Source organism: Hemicordylus capensis, chromosome 10, assembly GCF_027244095.1.
Source record: "Hemicordylus capensis ecotype Gifberg chromosome 10, rHemCap1.1.pri, whole genome shotgun sequence".
In the NCBI taxonomy this organism is placed as follows: domain Eukaryota; kingdom Metazoa; phylum Chordata; class Lepidosauria; order Squamata; family Cordylidae; genus Hemicordylus; species Hemicordylus capensis.
Genome location: NC_069666.1, coordinates 409,846 through 427,470, shown reverse-complemented (window position 1 = coordinate 427,470; position 17,625 = coordinate 409,846). Strand labels below are relative to the sequence as shown.

Sequence of the window (17,625 nt, the reverse complement as noted above, 5' to 3'; positions counted from 1 at the left end):
TCTGTGCTGGGGCGTCTGCTGCTGGCTGAGCAGAGGATCGCGCGGGGCCGCCTCCCATCGGCCTTAGGAGCTGTGGCCTTGCAGCCGCCGGGTGTGCCAAGACCTGGTCTGCCCTGGAGGGTCCGCAGGAGCGTTCGGGGGCACTTTTCATTTGACAAGAAGAGCCAGCTGAGGACCGGCTGCCTGGGGTTGGCTTGGTTTCTCCCCCCCGCTGGGGGGTCATCATTCCAGGAGGCAGGACCCTCCCCCCCCAGCCCCTCGGAGCGCCGGAGCTGCGGGGGGGGGCGGCGGCACCGCAGGCTGCTCTGCCTCGGGTGGCCTCTGGGCTGCTGGCTGCTGCCTCGGGCCAGGCTCGGCGGGGGGGGCTCGGCCTCCCTCTCCCCGCTCCTTCCCGGCCCTGCCCCCCCCCCCCCCGCGCCGCCACACTTCCCCAGCGGCGCCTCTCTGCAGCGGCGGCGGCGGCAGGAAGGGAGAGAAGCAGCCGGGCCGGGGCCGGGCTCCCTGCAGCAGGCCCGAGGAATCGGGGGGCGGTCGGGGCCGGGGTGTGTGTGGCGGGCCTCCCCCTCGGGGGTTCCAGTGGGGCTGCAGCGGGCGCGGGGGGAGGAGAGCGAGGGACGGAGAGAGGCGCTCTGTGGGGCGGAGGAGGAGGAGGAGGGGGGGGGGAGAGCAAAGAAAACTTGGCGAGGGCCGGAGGAGCGAGAGCGAGCGGGGAGGAAGCGCGGAGACAAAAGCGAGAGATAAAGGCGCTGCCGCCGCCGCTCCGGCTCCGGCTCCCCCGCCCGCCGCCTCCTCCTCCTCCTCCTGCGCCTTTCTTCTTCCTCCTTCTCTCTCTCTCTCTCCCCCTTTTCGAGCGAGGAGGGGCGGCTGCTCCCGCTGCTGCTGCTGCTGCTGCTTTGCATCCCTTCACGTCAGCCCTGCCTCGTTCCCTTCTTCCTTCCTTCCTTCCTTCCTTCCTGCTCGAGAGGGGGAGAGAGAGGAGAGGGGAGAGGAAGGGAAGCTGCCTCCGCCTGCCTGCCTCCCTGCCTGCCTGCCTGCGCCGGCGCCCCGATGATCCGGAGCAGCAGCAGCAGCAGCAGCAGCAGGAGCCACCCCTGGAGGAGAGGCGGCCTCCGCTGCCCGCCCCGCTGCTCCCCGGAGTGGGGTTAGCCGCCCCCGCGGCAGGCCAGGCTCTCCGCCGGCGCGAGTCCCAGGGTGAGTGCGCGAGCAGCCAAGCCGCTGAGCCGCCCGCGGTGCCTGGCTGCGCGGGCCGGAGGGGAGCTGGGGGGGGGGGCCCGGGGTGGTCGCAGGCAGCAGGCAGGCCCGGCCGAGCTCGGGCGGCAGCCAGCGCCTCCCCCCTCCCTCCCCCCCGCCGGCTCCCTGCTCATCAAGCCGAAGGCGGGCAGGAGGAGGAGGAAGGAGGGAAGCGCGATGGCGGCGCCTGGAGAAGCCCGGGGAGGGAGGGAGGGGGGGGGACGCGCTCGCTCGCCCCCCCCCCCCGCTGCCGGCGGCACGTCGGGGCGCACAGGACTCGGCGCGCCCCTGCCGGATCCTGCCTGCCTGCCTCCCTGCCCCGCAACAAAGTTTTGCTCCGCCGGGGGCCGCTGGGTGGGGCGGCGGCGGCGTGGGGGGGGGGAGGCCAGCCCGCGAGGCGCTGGGCGGGAGGGATCACCCGGCGGAGGAGGAGGAGCAGCAGCGCCTGCCGGTCCGGCGGGAGGCAGCCGGCGCGCTACGACCTGTTGCCACCCGGGCCAGCGTGCGCCAAGTTGGCCGGGGCGGCGGGGCGCGCGCGCGCGCGCGGGCGAGCTTTCCCTCCAGCACCTGGCCGCGGCGGGCAGCTTTCCCGGGAACAGCTCCCCAGTTCGGAGGGCTGGACTCGGAAGGCAGCCCGCGGGGCTCGCTTGCTCCGAGGAAGCCTGCAGGGGAGGGGGCAGCCTGCGCCCCGCTCGGAAGCCTGCCTGGCCGGGGGGTGGGGGGGGGGCGAATGCTGCCGCCTTGCCTGGAGGAGGACCGGGGGGGGGTCTTGTTCTTCGAGCTGCTGCTGCTGCTGCTGCTGGATCCCTTGGCTCTCTCTGGCGGCTGGGTCAGACCCCCCGCCCTCTTCTGCCAAGTGAAACCTGACAGTTGTATTTGCTGGCCAAGTTTTGTGGTTTGAGCTGTGCTGACTTTCCTGCCCTAAGGGGAGTGGAGGGAAAGCACCCGACAAAAGCCAGGCCTTCTGCAAGCACTGCAGGGAGGGGGCTTGAGCCCTTCATGGCAACTCACTAGTCCATTGGATGTCTGCTGCATCTTAGTGATGCTTAGAGGCTTTCAGGAAGGCAGGTTTGCAGCAAGAGCAGAGGATGCAGATCAGAGATGGTACCCTCCCAAATGACAACTTCAAAGGATTCCATCAGTACTGACCACATGATGGACACTGAAGGTTTCTCACAGAAATGCTCCAACCTTGCCCTTGAGTAGCAAGTGTGCACTGAGTAGGGGTTTTCTGGGTGCCAGCAGGCTGCAGAGGAAAGGCTGTTCATAGGAAGATAGGAAGCTGCCATATGCTGAGTCCGGCCCTTGGTCCATCTAGCTCAGTATTGTCTGCACAGACTGGCAGCGGCTTCTCCAAGGCTGCAGGCAGGAATCTCTTTCAGCCCTCTCTTGGAGATGCTGCCAGGGAGGGACCTTGGCAGCTTCTGCTCTTCCCAGAGCGGCTCCATCCCCTGAGTGGGGGAATCTCTTCCAGTGCTAGTCTCCCTTTCATATGCAACCAGGGTGGACCCTGCTGAGCTAAAGCAGCTCTCCTCTTGCTCAGCATCTCCCGAGCATCTGTTCAAAGGTGACGCTGTCTTGGCAATAAGTCAGGCTGGCCTTTTCAACTTGCCTGCCTACCACTTGGAATGGTGTCCATATCCGTTTGCAACTGAATGGGGCAGTCGGAGGGCTTTTCCTAAGACAGGGCTTCCTTCTCGGCACAACATCTCAGCCTCCTCGATGCGACCGGAACAGATTAGTTCTTGCCAGAGAAGGGCTTCCTCCCGAGCCAAGCTTCTGTTTCACCAGGCAGAAGATTCTGGTTTCCATTGCAGTTGTATTCGATCCGTTAAGTGTTTCTCTGCGCCTTTCCTAATCGCTCAGAGCCCTGTGCAGACATCATCTCATTCGTCCGCATCACCGTCCGCTCAGGAAGGCTGCTGCTCTTTGCCTTCCCACCACCCAGCCTGAAGAGCTCCAGGATGTCCCTTTGGACTGGAGCTCCCGGGCAGGGCCTCCGTGAACTGCCTCTGCATAGCATCGCCTGACTGGAAGGCGGCAGCCCGAGGAGATGTGCTCCCTTCCGGGGTCCAAAAAAGCCCTGCCAGTCTCCAGAAGCCGACATGCACACACACACACACCCCCTTCCCCTTGAATCTGGCTGCAGACCCTTGTAGGTGGAGAGGTCTCCAGTGGCGGCGGGGGGGGGGGAGAGCAGAAGGTGCTGGAAGTTCGCTGGAGACTTTGCAATGTTTTCTGTCTGTGTTTGGGCCCACAAAGCAAGTTAAACAGAGCACAAGAGATTGCTCAGGACCGAGGAGGAGGCGCTCAAGGACCCGAGGCACGGCGGGGGGGGGCGTTCTTCCGGCGAGGCAGAGGCACTGTGGCCCCAGCAAGAGAGGCTCCATGTCACGAGTGCCCAAAGTGCTCAGCTTGCTGTGGAAGCTGCAGAGAGGGCAGCAAAGATGGGCAGCTGTGCCCAGGGGTGTGGCCAGAAGGCTGACGGTGCGGCCGCCTTGCTGTGGCTCAGCAGGTCGGTCCCGTGATGGGAGACTACTTGGGACTGTTGTCCATTTTGAGTTCCATCACGAGAAGAGGGCAGGATGTAGGATGAAGCGAAGGAGAATCCCATCCATGCTTTGCCTGCGGGGGGGCGGGGGGGGGGGGGCGGGGGGGCAGGTTCCATCCCTGGCCTCACCAGCTAAAAGCATCAAGTAAAAGAAGATGGTGAGAAAGGTCTTTCTTTCAGCCAGAGGAGGCAGTGCTGTTTTGGACAGACCAAGGTCTGCCTCGGATCACGTGGCTTCCTGTGTTCCTATATGAGGGCTGGCTGGAGAGATGCTACCCGCGAGTGGCAGGGTCTTCAGAAATGAGGAGAGTTTAAGGGGGGGGCAGGTCAAAAAGGTTGGAGGAGCCTACTGTTTTAGGAGGAAAAGAAGGCTGGTCTGCTTGTCTGCATGATCCACAAAGCCAGAGGTTTGGCCTCTTTCTCGGCCACCTTCCTCTTCCTGTGTAGCAAAGTAGACACGGAAAGCAGGTGACCTGGTGGCGATGGGTGCGTGAGTGGTGGTTCTCCCGTGGAGAACAGGGCGAAGGAGCACTCCTTGTCCTTGGGAGCATTCAGCTGAGCCCTCCCAAGCTGGTGTTTCACTTTCTGTGGGTGGTTGGCACACCCACACCCTGAGTTTCATGCATTGTGTAAAGGTGGGAAACCTGCCAAGGACTGGATAGGTGGCATTTCCAGGGAGCTTCAGATGATCCTGGATTCAGGGACATAAGCACATGCTGAATCTCTCCTGAGGACTGCGAAAGCTGGTGAGGCTGCCACTGCTTCCCCACCAACCTCTCCGGCAATGTCGGTCCATCCAGGTATGGGATCCCGTTCAGTAGTGGAGCCAGGCTAGGCTGCGGTTCCCTTGCGGCAGCTGTCCCAGGTGATCCGGCAGAGAAATGAGGAGAAGAGGAAGGAGTGATGGAGTTACCGAAGGAAGAATGCTGGCTTGTTCTAATGTTATCTTTCCTGTTTCAGCCTCTGCCTGCCTCGGAGTGTGTCTGCCAGCATGCATGTGTGTTCCCTCTCCCTCCACAGACACATTCGCGACGGCTTTCTTTGCTCTGGATTGTTAGGGTGTCCGTCCATTTCCCTCCCTGCCGCACAGCCTTTGGGTCTTCTCACTGCTCTTGCTTTTGTCCGTGTTGTTTTGCTGCTGCGTGTTCTTCCCGGCCTCTTCCCCCTGCCTGGCCCACAGCTCAGCCCAGCTTGGAAGTTGGGGGTTGTTGCCCCCACCCCACCCCACCCCACCCCACCCCGGTTGCCTAGCGTGTGCCTGCTGGGGGAGAGGCAGAGCCCTCTCCTAGGACCCCTGGGTGCCTGCTGTCCCGTGGACCTTTTCAAAACTCTGGAGACTGAGGGCACGTTGCTTTCTGTGTGTTCCTGGTCACAGCACTGCAGTTGCAAGGGGTGCACTGCGTGAGGAAAGAGGGACGTTTCCCTTGGGGAGGTCTTTGTTCCGTAAGCTGGATCTGCTGCTCGCTCCGAGACTAAAATAGGGATGTGCCACTTCCCTCTTCTCCCTTGCTGCCCTGTCTTCACTTTATTTCTCCAGGTCATGAGCTATTCTCAGCCGCCGCCCCCCCCCCTCAGCCCTTCAAGTACACCCCCCCCCGTCCCACCTGTTCCCTTTTCCAATAATATCGCCTGCCAATCTGTGGTCTGCAGCCACTGACCAGAGTCTGAACACTCACTTTCTGAGAGCATTCTCAGCTCGCGCGTTGATCTCAAGGTCATCCCTGACCGGCTGACCGTTGTGTGCAAACCTTCCTTCTGTCTGAAGATGTTTGATCATGAAATACAAATTGGCCGGGTACAAAAGGAGCAAGAGACATTCTGTTAGAAACGTGCAGGAGAACCTTCTCTTTACCTGATGGCTGCTCCGTGGCCATTGTGCCCACCACTGCTGGAGCCGGCTTCTTCGGGGCTTTGTGGAAGTGTGCGTGCAGATTGTCATTGTTCCTCCTCCGAGTAGGGCCTTCAGAGCTGGGCCCCGCATGCTTAACCTCTCGTCCCTGGAGGACTTAAGAAGAGCCCCTCTGGCTCCGCGCAAGGGCAATCTAGTCCAGCACCCTGTTTCCAGCCGCGGTCTGGGAAGCCCCCAGGCAAGGCATGAAGGCCACTGCCCGCCCATCAGCTGAGATTCAGAAATACCGCACTAGCCTCTGAACACCAGCAGCGGATGGCCATAGACACACCTTTCTGAATTATTCTCATTTTAGCAAAGGTCAGGGGGTTGCAAAACAAGCCTTGAGAGGGGAGGCTGGAGGAGCTCTGTTTAGCCTGGAGAAGAGAAGGTGGAGCAGGGCCCGAGGCTGAAGGCGGTTGCAGGGAGAAGCATCAAGAGGTCCTCTGCTCCCCAGAGGGCAGAACCAGACCTCATGGACTTAAGTTACAGGAGGGGGCACTTTGCTTGAACATTAGGAGAAATGCCATAATTGTATATAATGATGTAATTTTACAATGGGAAAAGTTGCAGGGGTGGGGGGGATCTGTGCCTCACTAGAAGTCCTCAAGCAGAGGTTAAGCAGTCGGGGGGGGGGCAGTTCTCTTGCCCTGGATTTCCTGCATCAAGTAGGGGATTGGATGGCCTACAAGGGCCCCCTCCAATTCTATAATCCCGTTAGGTCCATCTAAACCATTGTCCATCGCTAGTCTTGTGGCAGAGAATTCCACAAGTTCGTAACGTGGTAAACATGGAGGTACTTCCTTTTGCCTGTCCTGACTCCACTGCCAATCAGTTCCACTGGGTGACTCCAAGTCTAGTACTGTGGGAGAGGGAGACAAAATCTCTCCACTTTTTTCGGACCGTGTATCATGTTGTGTTAACCCTGATTTGTATCTACTTTAGTCCGTCGGTTCTTTTCTTAAATTATAAACTTTTATGAGTTAAAGATGCAATGTTATGCAGCAAGTATGTGGAGAGAGTTGGTTTTTCCCCGTTTGCTTGGAGAATGTGTAAGAGTGGCCGTTGTTGCTGCTGCTGCCACATCCTGAGACTTGCTTGGCTTTTAGCAACTGGGGAATCTCCTGACCTTGGCAGATCTCACAACTTGGGTTCTAATCAGTTGACGCTGGCACCTTGATTTTTGTGGAGATTCTTGCTCCATGTATTTTCTTCCTGCAGAAATCACCTCAACACATTTCTCATGGATGTTTTGAAGCCAGTAGGAAGCAATTCACTTTGAAGGCTGGGAGCCAGATCTCGGTGTCTTGCAGATTTCCAGGCAGAGCAGAGTTCTTAGGCCTGATATATGACTCTGCTAGGCTAACACTATCTGGAAAAGGTGCAGAAGAGGGCAACCAAGATGATCAGGGGACTGGAGCACCTTCCTTATGAGGCAAAGCTACAGCATCTGGGGCTTTTTAGTTTGGAAAAGAGGCAACTACGGGGAGACATAATGATAAAGGTGTAGAAAATTATGCATGGAGGAGAACGAGTGGGCAGAGACCATTTCCCCCCTTCCTTTCTCACAACAGGAGAATCGGGTCATCCCATGAAACTGAAGGCTGGGAAATTTAGGACCGACAGAAGGAAATACTTTTTCACACAGCACATAATTAATCTGTGGAATTCTCTGCCACGGGATGTGGTGATGGCCACCAGCTTAGATGGCTTTACAAGGGGCTTAGACAAATTCATGGAGTTTAGGTCTATCAGTGGCTTCTAGTCTGGTGGCTATAGGTCACCTCCAGCCGCAGGCAAGATGCCTCTCAGTACCAGTTGCAGGGGAGTCACAGCAGCAGCAGGAGAGGGGGCACGCCTTCCTCTCTTGCCTGGAGGCTCCCCAGAGGCACCTGGTGGGCCACTGTGGGAAACAGGATGCAGGACTAGATGGGCCTCCTGATCCAGCAGGGCTGTTCTTATGTAACACTGATCATGTAAACAAGAGCTCCAGCCAGAGGTGCACCTAGCTAATTTTGGAGCCTGGACCTCAAGGCCTTTGGAGGCCACCCTCCCCTGCAAATTAAGCATCGTCATGCTTGCCTGGGCGACCACACCATCCCGGACAAACAAAAGAGGATTTGGGGGACCTCGGGGGCCGTGGAGGCCCTGGACTTTGGCCCAGAAGTCCAGGGGTAAGAGCTCCTCTGGCTCCAGCCCTGAAGAGTTTTCCTTATTTATTCCTGCCCCCCCCCCACTTCAGTGTCCTCCCGAATCTCACCTGTGGTGGTTTAGACCTTTTGTCTGTGCAATGTGATTCAGATGGGAGCACCCCAATAGGCAAGATAACATGCAGAGGCCTTTGGGTTGGGCGCTGGAGGCTCTGCCCATCTGCAGCTGCTTCATGAAGTCCTTCACAGAGTGCTTTCCGCTCCTGGCCTCGGGGACAAGCCTTGCGATGGGGCTCTTGGTTCTGGCGTAGGAAGGAGAAGGAGGTGTCCCTCCCTCGTGGGGCCTCCTGGAGTTTCATGCCTATTGTCCTTGGTGGGGAACCAGGTTTTTAAAAAATCCTCCTTGAGTGTGTCTGATTAGCTCCACCTTCACTCAGATCAGGGTCACAGATTCAGAATCTTTTGTGCAGGCAGCTGGCGAGCTTCTCTCAATGGGATGTCTGGATGTCTGGGCAGTGCCCCATGCGAGGTGGTTCAGGCCAGCCATGCAGATGTTCCTGTGGCCGCTACTCAGGCAGCTCCTGTTATCCCAGGTGCTCTATTTGCATATCAGGAAATCTGCCTGCAGGCGAGCCTGGCTGCTGGCAAACTGGAGCTCAAGCCTTGGCCTCTTGACAGCAGCAGGTGGCTGCTGGAAGGATGCCTGGCCCTGTGCTCTGAGCAGCAGCAGCAGCAGCAGCAGCAGCAGCGCCCAGGAGCACTTGGTGTGACTCCGCTGTCAACAGGAACAAAAGCCTGCAAGGTTGTCCTGTAGCTGCTGCCGAGGTGGAAAGCTTTGCTGTCCTCCCAGGAGCAGCAGCCGCCGCCTGAGGGGCGGGGTGGGCACCTGCCCTCCCTCCCTCCCTCCCAGTCACTGTTTAGCCCCAGGAGCAACTGACCTTGGTCCACAGGAACTGGGGCTCTCCTTGGTAAAAGCAAAGCCCACACTAGGATGCCGATCCCAAGGTAGCTTTCGAACCCTGCGTTGTAAGTCACTGAACTAAAACCTGTCCTTGGCCACCTGAAGCCTCTGAGGACCGCCAGGCCTCTCTCCCTGCACCCCACATACCTGGCTAGAAGTTTCAGGGGGGACTCCAGGGCTCGGTTGTGCTGACAGCCTCATGATCACTTACCTGTTTACAAACAGTGGCGCCTTTTGCTTCTGTGAAAGCATTGCTCTTCATTTGTGAGAGTCTTTGTCTTTTACGGAAGACGCTTCCATCTTAGAGCATTTCTTTTTTTAATTCTGTGTGTAAACGAAGGTTCTTAAAAGTAGCTTCACCTCTCCTTTGGCCAGATTTATTTTCTGTTAGGCTGAGAATAAATTCTCCTTTCCCCCCTGCCCCCAATGGAAAGAGGGAGAATGTAAAAAAGAATATAAAGAAGAAGGAAAGGTTTTTACATTGTGGTAGTGATTGGCACAGCCTGTGAATCAGAGGTCATTTTGTGTAGCTGTTTCTTTTCAAGCATTCTCTCTCTCTCTCTCTTTCCTCCTTCTATGCACATTCTATTCAGGCAAGAAGCATTCTTTCTTTTCAGAGCTTTTCTGCTTCTCTCTCTCTTCCCCCCCTCCTTTATTTTTCATCCCTTTTCATTCTGTTTCTCTCCACCCCCTTGAGGCTCCAGGGTTTTTTTCTTTCTTTCTTTCTTTCCTCTTTTCAGTTCCCTTTTTTTTTTTTTTTTTTGGTTGCTTCTTTTTGAATAGCTTTTCTATTTTGAAAGAGGACAGGGAACATGTAGGAAGCGAAGCTCTTTCAGCAAGGAGGAACTTGAAAGTCTTTCTCCATTTATTTCAGCAAAAGCACCAGAAGTCTCTGGAGAAGAACCTCATGGCTCTGCTGTGCCTAACTCTTAAAATGGTGCCTGTCCTCCCCACACAGCACAGCCCCAATGCCCCCCCCCCCCCGCATGCTTGCAGACGATAACTTCTCCATTCACCTGCTCAGACCGCTCCTAGCTTTGCTTCTGAGTTGGCTGCTGCCCTGGAGGGGACCCCCTCGGTGCTGGCCCCTCCAGGTCACTTGGCAGCCTCCGACCTCGGCTCTGTGGGTGAAGCGGAGCCCTTGCTTGTGGCTGTGGCAAGCAGGGGCAGCGTGTGCCAAGGGGCTGCCTTGCCTTCGGGAAGGCACTGCTGTGCTGGGCCTGCTCAGGGAGCATCGCAGAGGGCAGGGATGTCCTCCCACAAGCTTAGGGGTCATAAGCTGGGATGTCTCTGGTGTGCAGGGGGTGCCTTGTGGAATGCAACAGGGAGGGCCCATCATGCGTACCCTTAGGCTCTGGGGCCTCCACGGGGGGGGGGGGGGCGTGCCTAAGGAGGCAGCTCGGGTGTGGCTCCTCTCTTCCCCATTCTGCCTTAAGGCTGGCCATTCACCAGGGAGAGCTGCACGGTTAGTGCAGTTCTACCTGGCCTGCCGGCAGGGCAGCTCTTGGGCAGGGCAGAAGGGAGAGAGGCCACAGCCACGCTGCTGCCGAGAACGGAAAGTGGAGGCAGCTCCAGCTCCTTCGTAGCAGCCCCTGGTAACTGTGGCCTGCGCGGCTGCAGGACTGGTGTGAAACAGAATTCCATTCTTGGACAAGTTCTGGCAGAAGGTCACAGAGAGAGACCTCTTGGCAGTAGTGAGGTGGCTTTTGTAGTGCTGGCAACACTTTGCTTTGGGAAGAGAGTTTGGATGCTCAGTTCTGAAGGGAGGAAGTCAGGCTCTCAGCTGGTGATCAGGGCCACACGGGCCTGGGGTCCCATCCAGCCAGGAAGCTGGCTCCAAGGGCAGCAAATGAGCCCTAGAACACTCCTTCCTGTGCCTGAATTTGGCGGTCCCTTTAGGGAGGGGCAAAGGTCTCCTTGGAGGGCCACCCATATCCAGTGTCGGGCCTCACCCTTCACGAGATGGTCCTTCTGGGGGCTGGATCTCGTCCACACCCACCAGGCAACCTCATTCTAAGTGGGGCCTTAATGCCCCACCTTAAACCACCCCCCTTGTGAGGAGAATATGGACAGGAGACAGAGAGGAGGTCAAGCGACTCCTAGGTAGCATCATCCAGGATGCAAGGGCTGTCGGTCCAATTGACAATCGGTCACAAAGGTTCAAGGCGGACCCTTGGTGCGGGAGCAGAAGGCTGGATGGCGTGACTGGGTCCCTGATGGTGGAGAGTGGTGGGCCAGCTGGGTCTGGATCCAAGCCCACAAGCCAGTTCTGATGTGCTCTGCTTCGATTAAATGTGCGCTCACAAAAAACCTGGTCAGGGGTTGTGATTGCTTGTTGCTAGGAGGAAGATGCTGTTAAAGTAGGCAGGTGGAGCAAAGCTCCCTCTGCCAAAGGGAGGCGAAGCCTGCTGAGAAAGAGGCTCTCTCTTTGGCCTGCTGGATGAGGCCAAAGGTCCCTCTCGCCCAGCATCCTGCTCCCCACAGACTCCTCTCCTTCGGGGTGCCCCTGTCTGCACTCAAGGTGGCTGGCCGCGAGGGGGCACAGATCGCCGCCTTTGCCTGGGAGGCAGGCCTGGCCATGCCGGATCCTGGCTGCTTTCTGGAAGGCTGCTGGCCTGGGAAGGTGAGGGAGGTGATCCCGGGGGGGGGGGGGAAGGGGCCTGCTTGGGCGGCCAGAGGCCTCTGGGCTCCCGAGGGGCTGCAGGAAGGAGGGCCAGCGTCCTTGAAAGAGGCCACCAGGGCGGGATTCAGACCCACCTGGAAATGGAGGTGGGGGGGCCCTCTGGGGGCAGAGAGGGAGGAGGAGGAGGAGAGGAGAGGGGGGCACACGGGGCGGAGCCAGCAAGCAGCGAGAGGCGTTGCTAGGCAACGGGAGGAAGGAGGGAGCCAGAGGAGGAGAGGAGAGAAGCATCAGCCGGGGGGGGGGGGAGAAGGGGGGCTTGAGCACGCCTTGGGGGGGGAGACAAAGGCAAGTGCAGGGAGGGCTTGGAAGCAGCTGCTGCCCCCCCCAGCCTGGGCTCTGGAGTGGCCCCTCTGCTCAGGGACCCCCTGCCCGCCTCCCCCCCCCCCCCGCCACTGCCATTGGGGGTGGTCAGGCTGAGGCCAGGCTTTGGGTCCTGCAGGGAGGAACTTGAGGCCAGGGCCGGCTGCTGGCTGGGAGCTGGGTGGAGGAGGGCTGCATCCTGCCCTGCTCAGTTCAAGGGGGGGGCGGGAGTGGTGGACACGAGGGTGGGGGGGTGACGGGGGCTGCAGCTGGTGGGCCTTCAGGGGAAGCATGTGCGGATGTGGAGAGGAGGGCTGCCCGCCCTCTGGACTGCCCCCCAGGCCCCACCCCGCTGCCCAGCACGGTGGCTGAGCTTGCACACAGATGGGTGGTGAGGGCCAGCCTGTGGCGGTGCGGCGTGACACCCTGCGTGGCTTTGGCTGCTTCTTGGGTGACCGGATGGAGCCCCACAGCCCCCCTGGCGGAAGCCTCAGCAGCAGCCTCCCTTCCCCCGCTTCTCCCCCCCCCCCGCTTTCCTCTTTCCTGCCTCCCCCCTCCTCTTTGTCTCGGCCTCCCTCCCCCCCCCCCCGCCTGCCTCTCTGCATCCTTTTCCTTCCCCCTTTTAGTTTCTCTGCTCTGCTCCAGCCAACCTGACCTCCGGGCTCTTCTGCAGGCAGCTGGCAGGGGGTGTCCTGGCTGAGATGTGGAGCCTGCAGCCCCTCTTGCCTCCCTGCCCTCAACCCGGGAGCGGAGGAGCTTGCCCTGAGACTGCCTCTGCCTTTCGGGTCAGCAGCCTTGGCCTGACCGGCCCGGCTGGCAGCTTCCAAACTCTCCCTGCCCTGCAGGCCTTTCATAAGGACATAAGAGCAGCCCCAAGGAGGCCCATCCAGTCCAGCCTCCTGTTTCCCACAGTGGCCCACCAGATGCCTCTGGGGCCCCCTCTCCTGCTGCTGCTGCGACTGCCCTGCAACTGGGACTCAGAGGCATCCTGCCTTGGAGGCTGGAGGTGGCCCACAGCCCTCCGACTAGTAGCCATGGAGAGACCTCTCCTCCAGGAAGTGATCCGAACCCCTCTTCAAGCCTTCCAGGTTGTTGGCTGTCACCACAAGTTGGATATGTGGTGACACATATCACAGCTGCCACAGTGTGAAACCCTAGCCGCCCTGAGCCATTTCGGAAGGGCGGTATAAAAATCAAATCAAATAAATAAATAAATAGGATGCTGGACTAGAGGGGCCTCCTTGGGCCTGATCCAGCATGGTATTCTCATGCTCTTTTGGTTTACAGGCCTGCACTTTGACCCTGCATAATAAATAAAGGCAGAATGCTCCAGACTGGAGACCCTGAGGTTGACATTCTTGCCTGCCTGCTTTCAGAAAGCTAAAACCTCTAAAAACTCCTAGCTGCTATAGGCCACCTGCAGGCTCTGAGCCCGCTGCAGGGAAGCAACAGCAGGAGAGAGGGCCTGCCCTTATTTGTCTCTCGGCGCTTCACAACAAAGCAAGCAAACAAACAAACAGAACAAACATTAAAACACCAGTTAAAACAAAGTAAGTGATACAGCAAAAGTGAAAACACTAGAACAATTCAAACCTTAACACATTTTAAATCCTGTTAAACCAATGTTTAGTTGAAGGCCTGGGTGAATAGATGCATCTTTAAAGCCTTTTTAAAAGTTGGGTTTGGCTGAGGCTTTTGGTCACGGAGATGGTCCCGGGCTCCCAGATGGCAGCCGGGCCAGCCGTTGGCTAGTGCAGGCCGTGAGCGCCAGTGGGCCCTCCTGGCCCAGAGCCCCTGCCTGGCCAGCAGCTGACGCGCTCCTCTTCCTCTCTCATTGCTGCAGGCCCTGAAGCCGGAGGGTGCGAGACATGGACCGCTTCGCCGACTCCGAGACGCAAACCGACGCAGTGGTGGTGCTCTCTCTGGCCCAAGCAGCCGTCCTGGGCTTGGTGTCTGAGAATGAGTTCTTGGGCGCCGCCATCAGCGCCGGAAGTTTCTTGCCAAGCTTTGCGAACCAGCCTGAGCGGAAGGAGCCCGAAAGGGACCTCCCGCTGGAGCCCGAAGGCCCAGGCCAGGCGGAGCCCCCCGAGGAGGAGGGGCTGGAGGCGGAAGCCTCCCTTGGGAAGCATGCACGGCGGAGGAAGCGCCCCCCTGTGCGGCTGGTGCCAAAGGTGAAGCACGAGGAGGGCGAGCTGCAGCCCGAGGAGGAGGAGGAGGTGGCGGCGGCGGCGGCACCCACCTGCGAGAGGCCTGCCTCCAGCCAAGACAAGGAGGAGGAGGAGGAGGAGGAGGAGGAGCTGGGCGGCCTCCTCCCCGTGGGTCTGGAGGAGCCCAGCCGCGAGCAGACCACCGTCCAGAGCAGCACCACCAAGATGCTTGACCTCAGCACGCTGCACAGGAAGCCTCGGCGCCTCCGGCACCTGCGCAGACCCGTGGGGCAGGAACTGGCCCTGGGTGGCTACGAGGAGGAGGGGCTCGCTAGCCCGCCGCAGGCCAGCCTGGAGAGCGGCCCGCAGGGCACAGAGGCCTTCCCCCGCGCCTGTGGCTTCCCGGCCAGCGCGCCTCCCTTGGGCGGCGTGGAGGGGCCGGCGCCAGACTCCCCCCCCGCCGAGCAGCAGGGCAAGAGGGAGCCGGGCTTTGTGTGGCAGGAGCCCCCGCTGGACTTTGGGGCGGAGGTCCCCGCTGCGGGGGGGGAGCACAGCAAGAAGGTGCAGATGGACCGGCTGGACATCAACGTGCAGATCGACGACTCGTACCTGGTGGAGAAGCGCTGGCAGTGCCGCCTCTGCGAGAAGTCCTACACCTCCAAGTACAACCTGGTGACCCACATCCTGGGCCACAACGGCATCAAGCCCCACTCCTGCCCGCACTGCAGCAAGCTCTTCAAGCAGCCCAGCCACCTGCAGACCCACCTGCTGACCCACCAGGGCACCCGGCCCCACAAGTGCCAGGTGTGCCACAAGGCCTTCACCCAGACCAGCCACCTCAAGCGCCACATGCTGCTGCACTCCGACATCAAGCCCTACAGCTGCCGCTTCTGCGGCCGGGGCTTTGCCTACCCCAGCGAGCTGAAGGCCCACGAGGGCAAGCACGAGAGCGGCCGCTGCCACGTCTGCGTGGAGTGCGGCCTGGACTTCTCCACCCTCACCCAGCTCAAGCGCCACCTGGCCACCCACCAGGGGCCCACCCTCTACCCCTGCCTGGAGTGCAGCAAGTCCTTCCACTACCGCAGCCAGCTGCAGAACCACATGCTCAAGCACCAGAACGTGCGCCCCTTCGTCTGCTCCGAGTGCGGCATGGAGTTCAGCCAGATCCACCACCTCAAGCAGCATTCGCTGACCCACAAGGTACCGTGAGGGGCCGGCCGGCCGGGCGGGTGGAGGAGCCCCTTCTGCCTGCAAGCAAGCACCAGGGGCGGCAGCGGGGCTCCCTGTAGCCTCGGGGGGGGGGCTCATTGCCCAGAGGCTGGTTGGTTCTTGGCGGAGGAGCAGCTGCCTCTGGCTGCCTCTCCGCGAGGGCTCCGCGCGGCCACCACGGATGTCCCTGGAGTGGCTCCCACGGGACCTGCCTTGCTCCTGCACGGCCTGGCCCCTCTCCATGGCTCTGGGGACGGGTTTCCAAGGCGGCCTGCAGGACGGGAGGGGGCTTCCCAGTCACACTGACGCCCAGCAGCTCCCCCCCCCCGCGTGGCTTTCAGGGCGTGAAGGAGTTCAAGTGCGAGGTGTGCGGGCGGGAGTTCACCCTGCAGGCCAACATGAAGCGGCACCTGCTGATCCACACCAGCGTGCGGCCCTACCAGTGCCACATCTGCTTCAAGACCTTCGTGCAGAAGCAGACCCTCAAGACACACATGATTGTGCACTCGCCCGTCAAGCCCTTCAAGTGCAAGGTAGGCGCTGCAGCGGCAGAGCCGGGGAGGGGGGCGGCCGGCGGGCCAGAGGGGGGCCTCTGCAGAGATGGAAAGCGGGAACTCTCTCTCTCTCTCTCAGGGGCGGGCTTCAGGCTCGTGGGGTGCAGATGCAAGGCAGCCCCTTGGGGTGGGCAGTGCCCACGTGGGGTTGGGGAGCCAGGGCTTAGCCCGGGGCGGGGGAGCGTGTGCAGTCCCTCCCAGAAGGCAGCCCTTTGGCACAAGAATCCCCTCCCGGTATCCCCGGAGCGCTTTCTCTTTCAGCTGCTGGCTACCGATGATGAAGATGGCAGCCGCATATGGATTTGCTCCAGGGTGCTCCAAGCACCCTTCTTGTGCATTCTCTTGTTAGGCCAGGCACATAGCAGCCCACCACGCGGCCGCTGAGGCTGAGCAGGAGCAGCTGGCCGAAGGCCCCCGCTTGCATTCATGGCAGGGGGAGACTCGAGCTGGGAAATCCTGGTTTGTGGTTCCATCTCTGAGCAACTGGGCTCTTCGTTAACCACCGGGCGTCAGAACCGGGACGCCCCCGCCAGCCCCTCCGCTGCCAACCCCCCCTGGATTGCGGCACCCCCTTCTGCCGCCTCTGCCGAGCCCTCCCTCCGGCCAGCCTCGCAGGTGCATCTCCGTGGCTGCTGCTTCATCGTGGGGACCTGCACGGAGTGACCGGCGGAGCTGGGCTGGGGACCGGGGTGCTCTGCCCGACGGCCCTCAGCCTGGAGGAGCTGGGAACTCAGCCCGCCAATCCCTGCTGACGGCCGCCCTGCCCTTTCCTCCAGGTGTGTGGGAAATCCTTCAACCGCATGTACAATCTGCTGGGCCACATGCACCTGCACGCCGGCAGCAAGCCCTTCAAGTGCCCTTACTGCTCCAGCAAGTTCAACCTGAAGGGCAACCTCAGCCGGCACATGAAGGTCAAGCACGGCGTGATGGACATCGCCCTGGACAGCCAAGGTAGGGGGAGGAGAGGCCCTTCCTTGGGCGGGGCGGCTGCGCTGCAGCGCCCCCGCAGGCCACCCTGGGGCAGAGGCCTCCGTCCCCTCCGCCCGCTGCTCACCGCTTGCCCCACCTTGCCTCCCCGCCCCCCCCCCCAGATCCCATGCTGGAGCTGACGGGCAGAGATCACCACGCGGAGCTGGACGGGCCGCAGGAGATGATGGAGGACTACGAGGAGGAGGAGGAGAACGTGTATGACTACGGGGTGGGGGGGGACCCCACCGACGCGTCTGCCTTGACGGAGCAAGCCATGAAGGAGATGGCCTACTACCGCATGTTGTAGCCGGGGGGGGAAGGCAGGCCTGGCTTGGTCCCCGAGAGGGAAGCAGGGGCCCCCACTCACCCCCCCACCCCCCGGAGTTCTGCCTGGGCTGCACTGAGCGGGGCCCCCTCAGAAGGAGCCTCTGCCTGGGCAGCTCCGGCTCTGTAGCCCCGCCGTGGGCCTGCGGACGTCTCGCCATCGCCCCTGCCTGGGCTCTCCCCCCCCCGCAGCCTGGAAGGGGCAGGAGCGGCCTCTGACCTCCTCTACCTCCCCCCGCCTCCGTGCTGCCCAGAGCTGGACTGGCCCAGCTCCTGTGGGTCTCTCTGACAAAGCTACCTCCGCCCGACACCAAAAAGGAATGACCCGGGGCAGCCCCACGTGGGGGTGAGCGAGTGCCCCTCCCCGTCCCACCCAAGTGGTCAAGCCAGCTGCTGTGCAGAGCAGGGGCCCCAACCCCCCCCCCCCCGGCAGGCTGTGGCCGTGTTAAATTATTCTGCCACTTCCACCAGGTGGGTGGTGGTCCCACTTGTGCATAGATCTACTGTCTTTATTTTCCTGTTCTGAAGAGGTTCGGCAATAAAAGAATATTCTTTGGCAGAAGGACCACGGGCTGGTGCCGTAGCAAAGCCACACGAGGAGGGAGGGAGGCCAAGACGCTCCTGGCCAGCCGGGACGGAAAAGGGCCACTGTGGTGGGC

At 60.7% G+C, this 17,625-nt stretch overlaps 1 protein-coding gene across 5 annotated transcripts in view; it reads left to right on the top strand.

The window, feature by feature from the left end:
* ZNF710 (zinc finger protein 710) overlaps positions 1-17,531 on the top strand; it is a 20,595-nt gene extending 3,064 nt beyond the window's left edge. For 2 of the 5 annotated variants that reach the window (XM_053272425.1, XM_053272427.1), the window contains exons 2-5: positions 13,607-15,110; positions 15,461-15,652; positions 16,450-16,624; positions 16,765-17,531. In XM_053272425.1, coding sequence (XP_053128400.1) covers positions 13,632-15,110; positions 15,461-15,652; positions 16,450-16,624; positions 16,765-16,949 — 2,031 coding nt within the window. In that variant the 5' untranslated portion in view covers positions 13,607-13,631 and the 3' untranslated portion in view covers positions 16,950-17,531. Of the gene's footprint in view, positions 1-1,052; positions 1,192-10,072; positions 11,404-12,966; positions 13,314-13,606; positions 15,111-15,460; positions 15,653-16,449; positions 16,625-16,764 lie in introns of those variants that run through there. The other 3 variants (XM_053272423.1, XM_053272426.1, XM_053272424.1) reach the window with 3 other exon arrangements.
* The last annotated feature ends 94 nt before the right edge of the window (positions 17,532-17,625 follow it).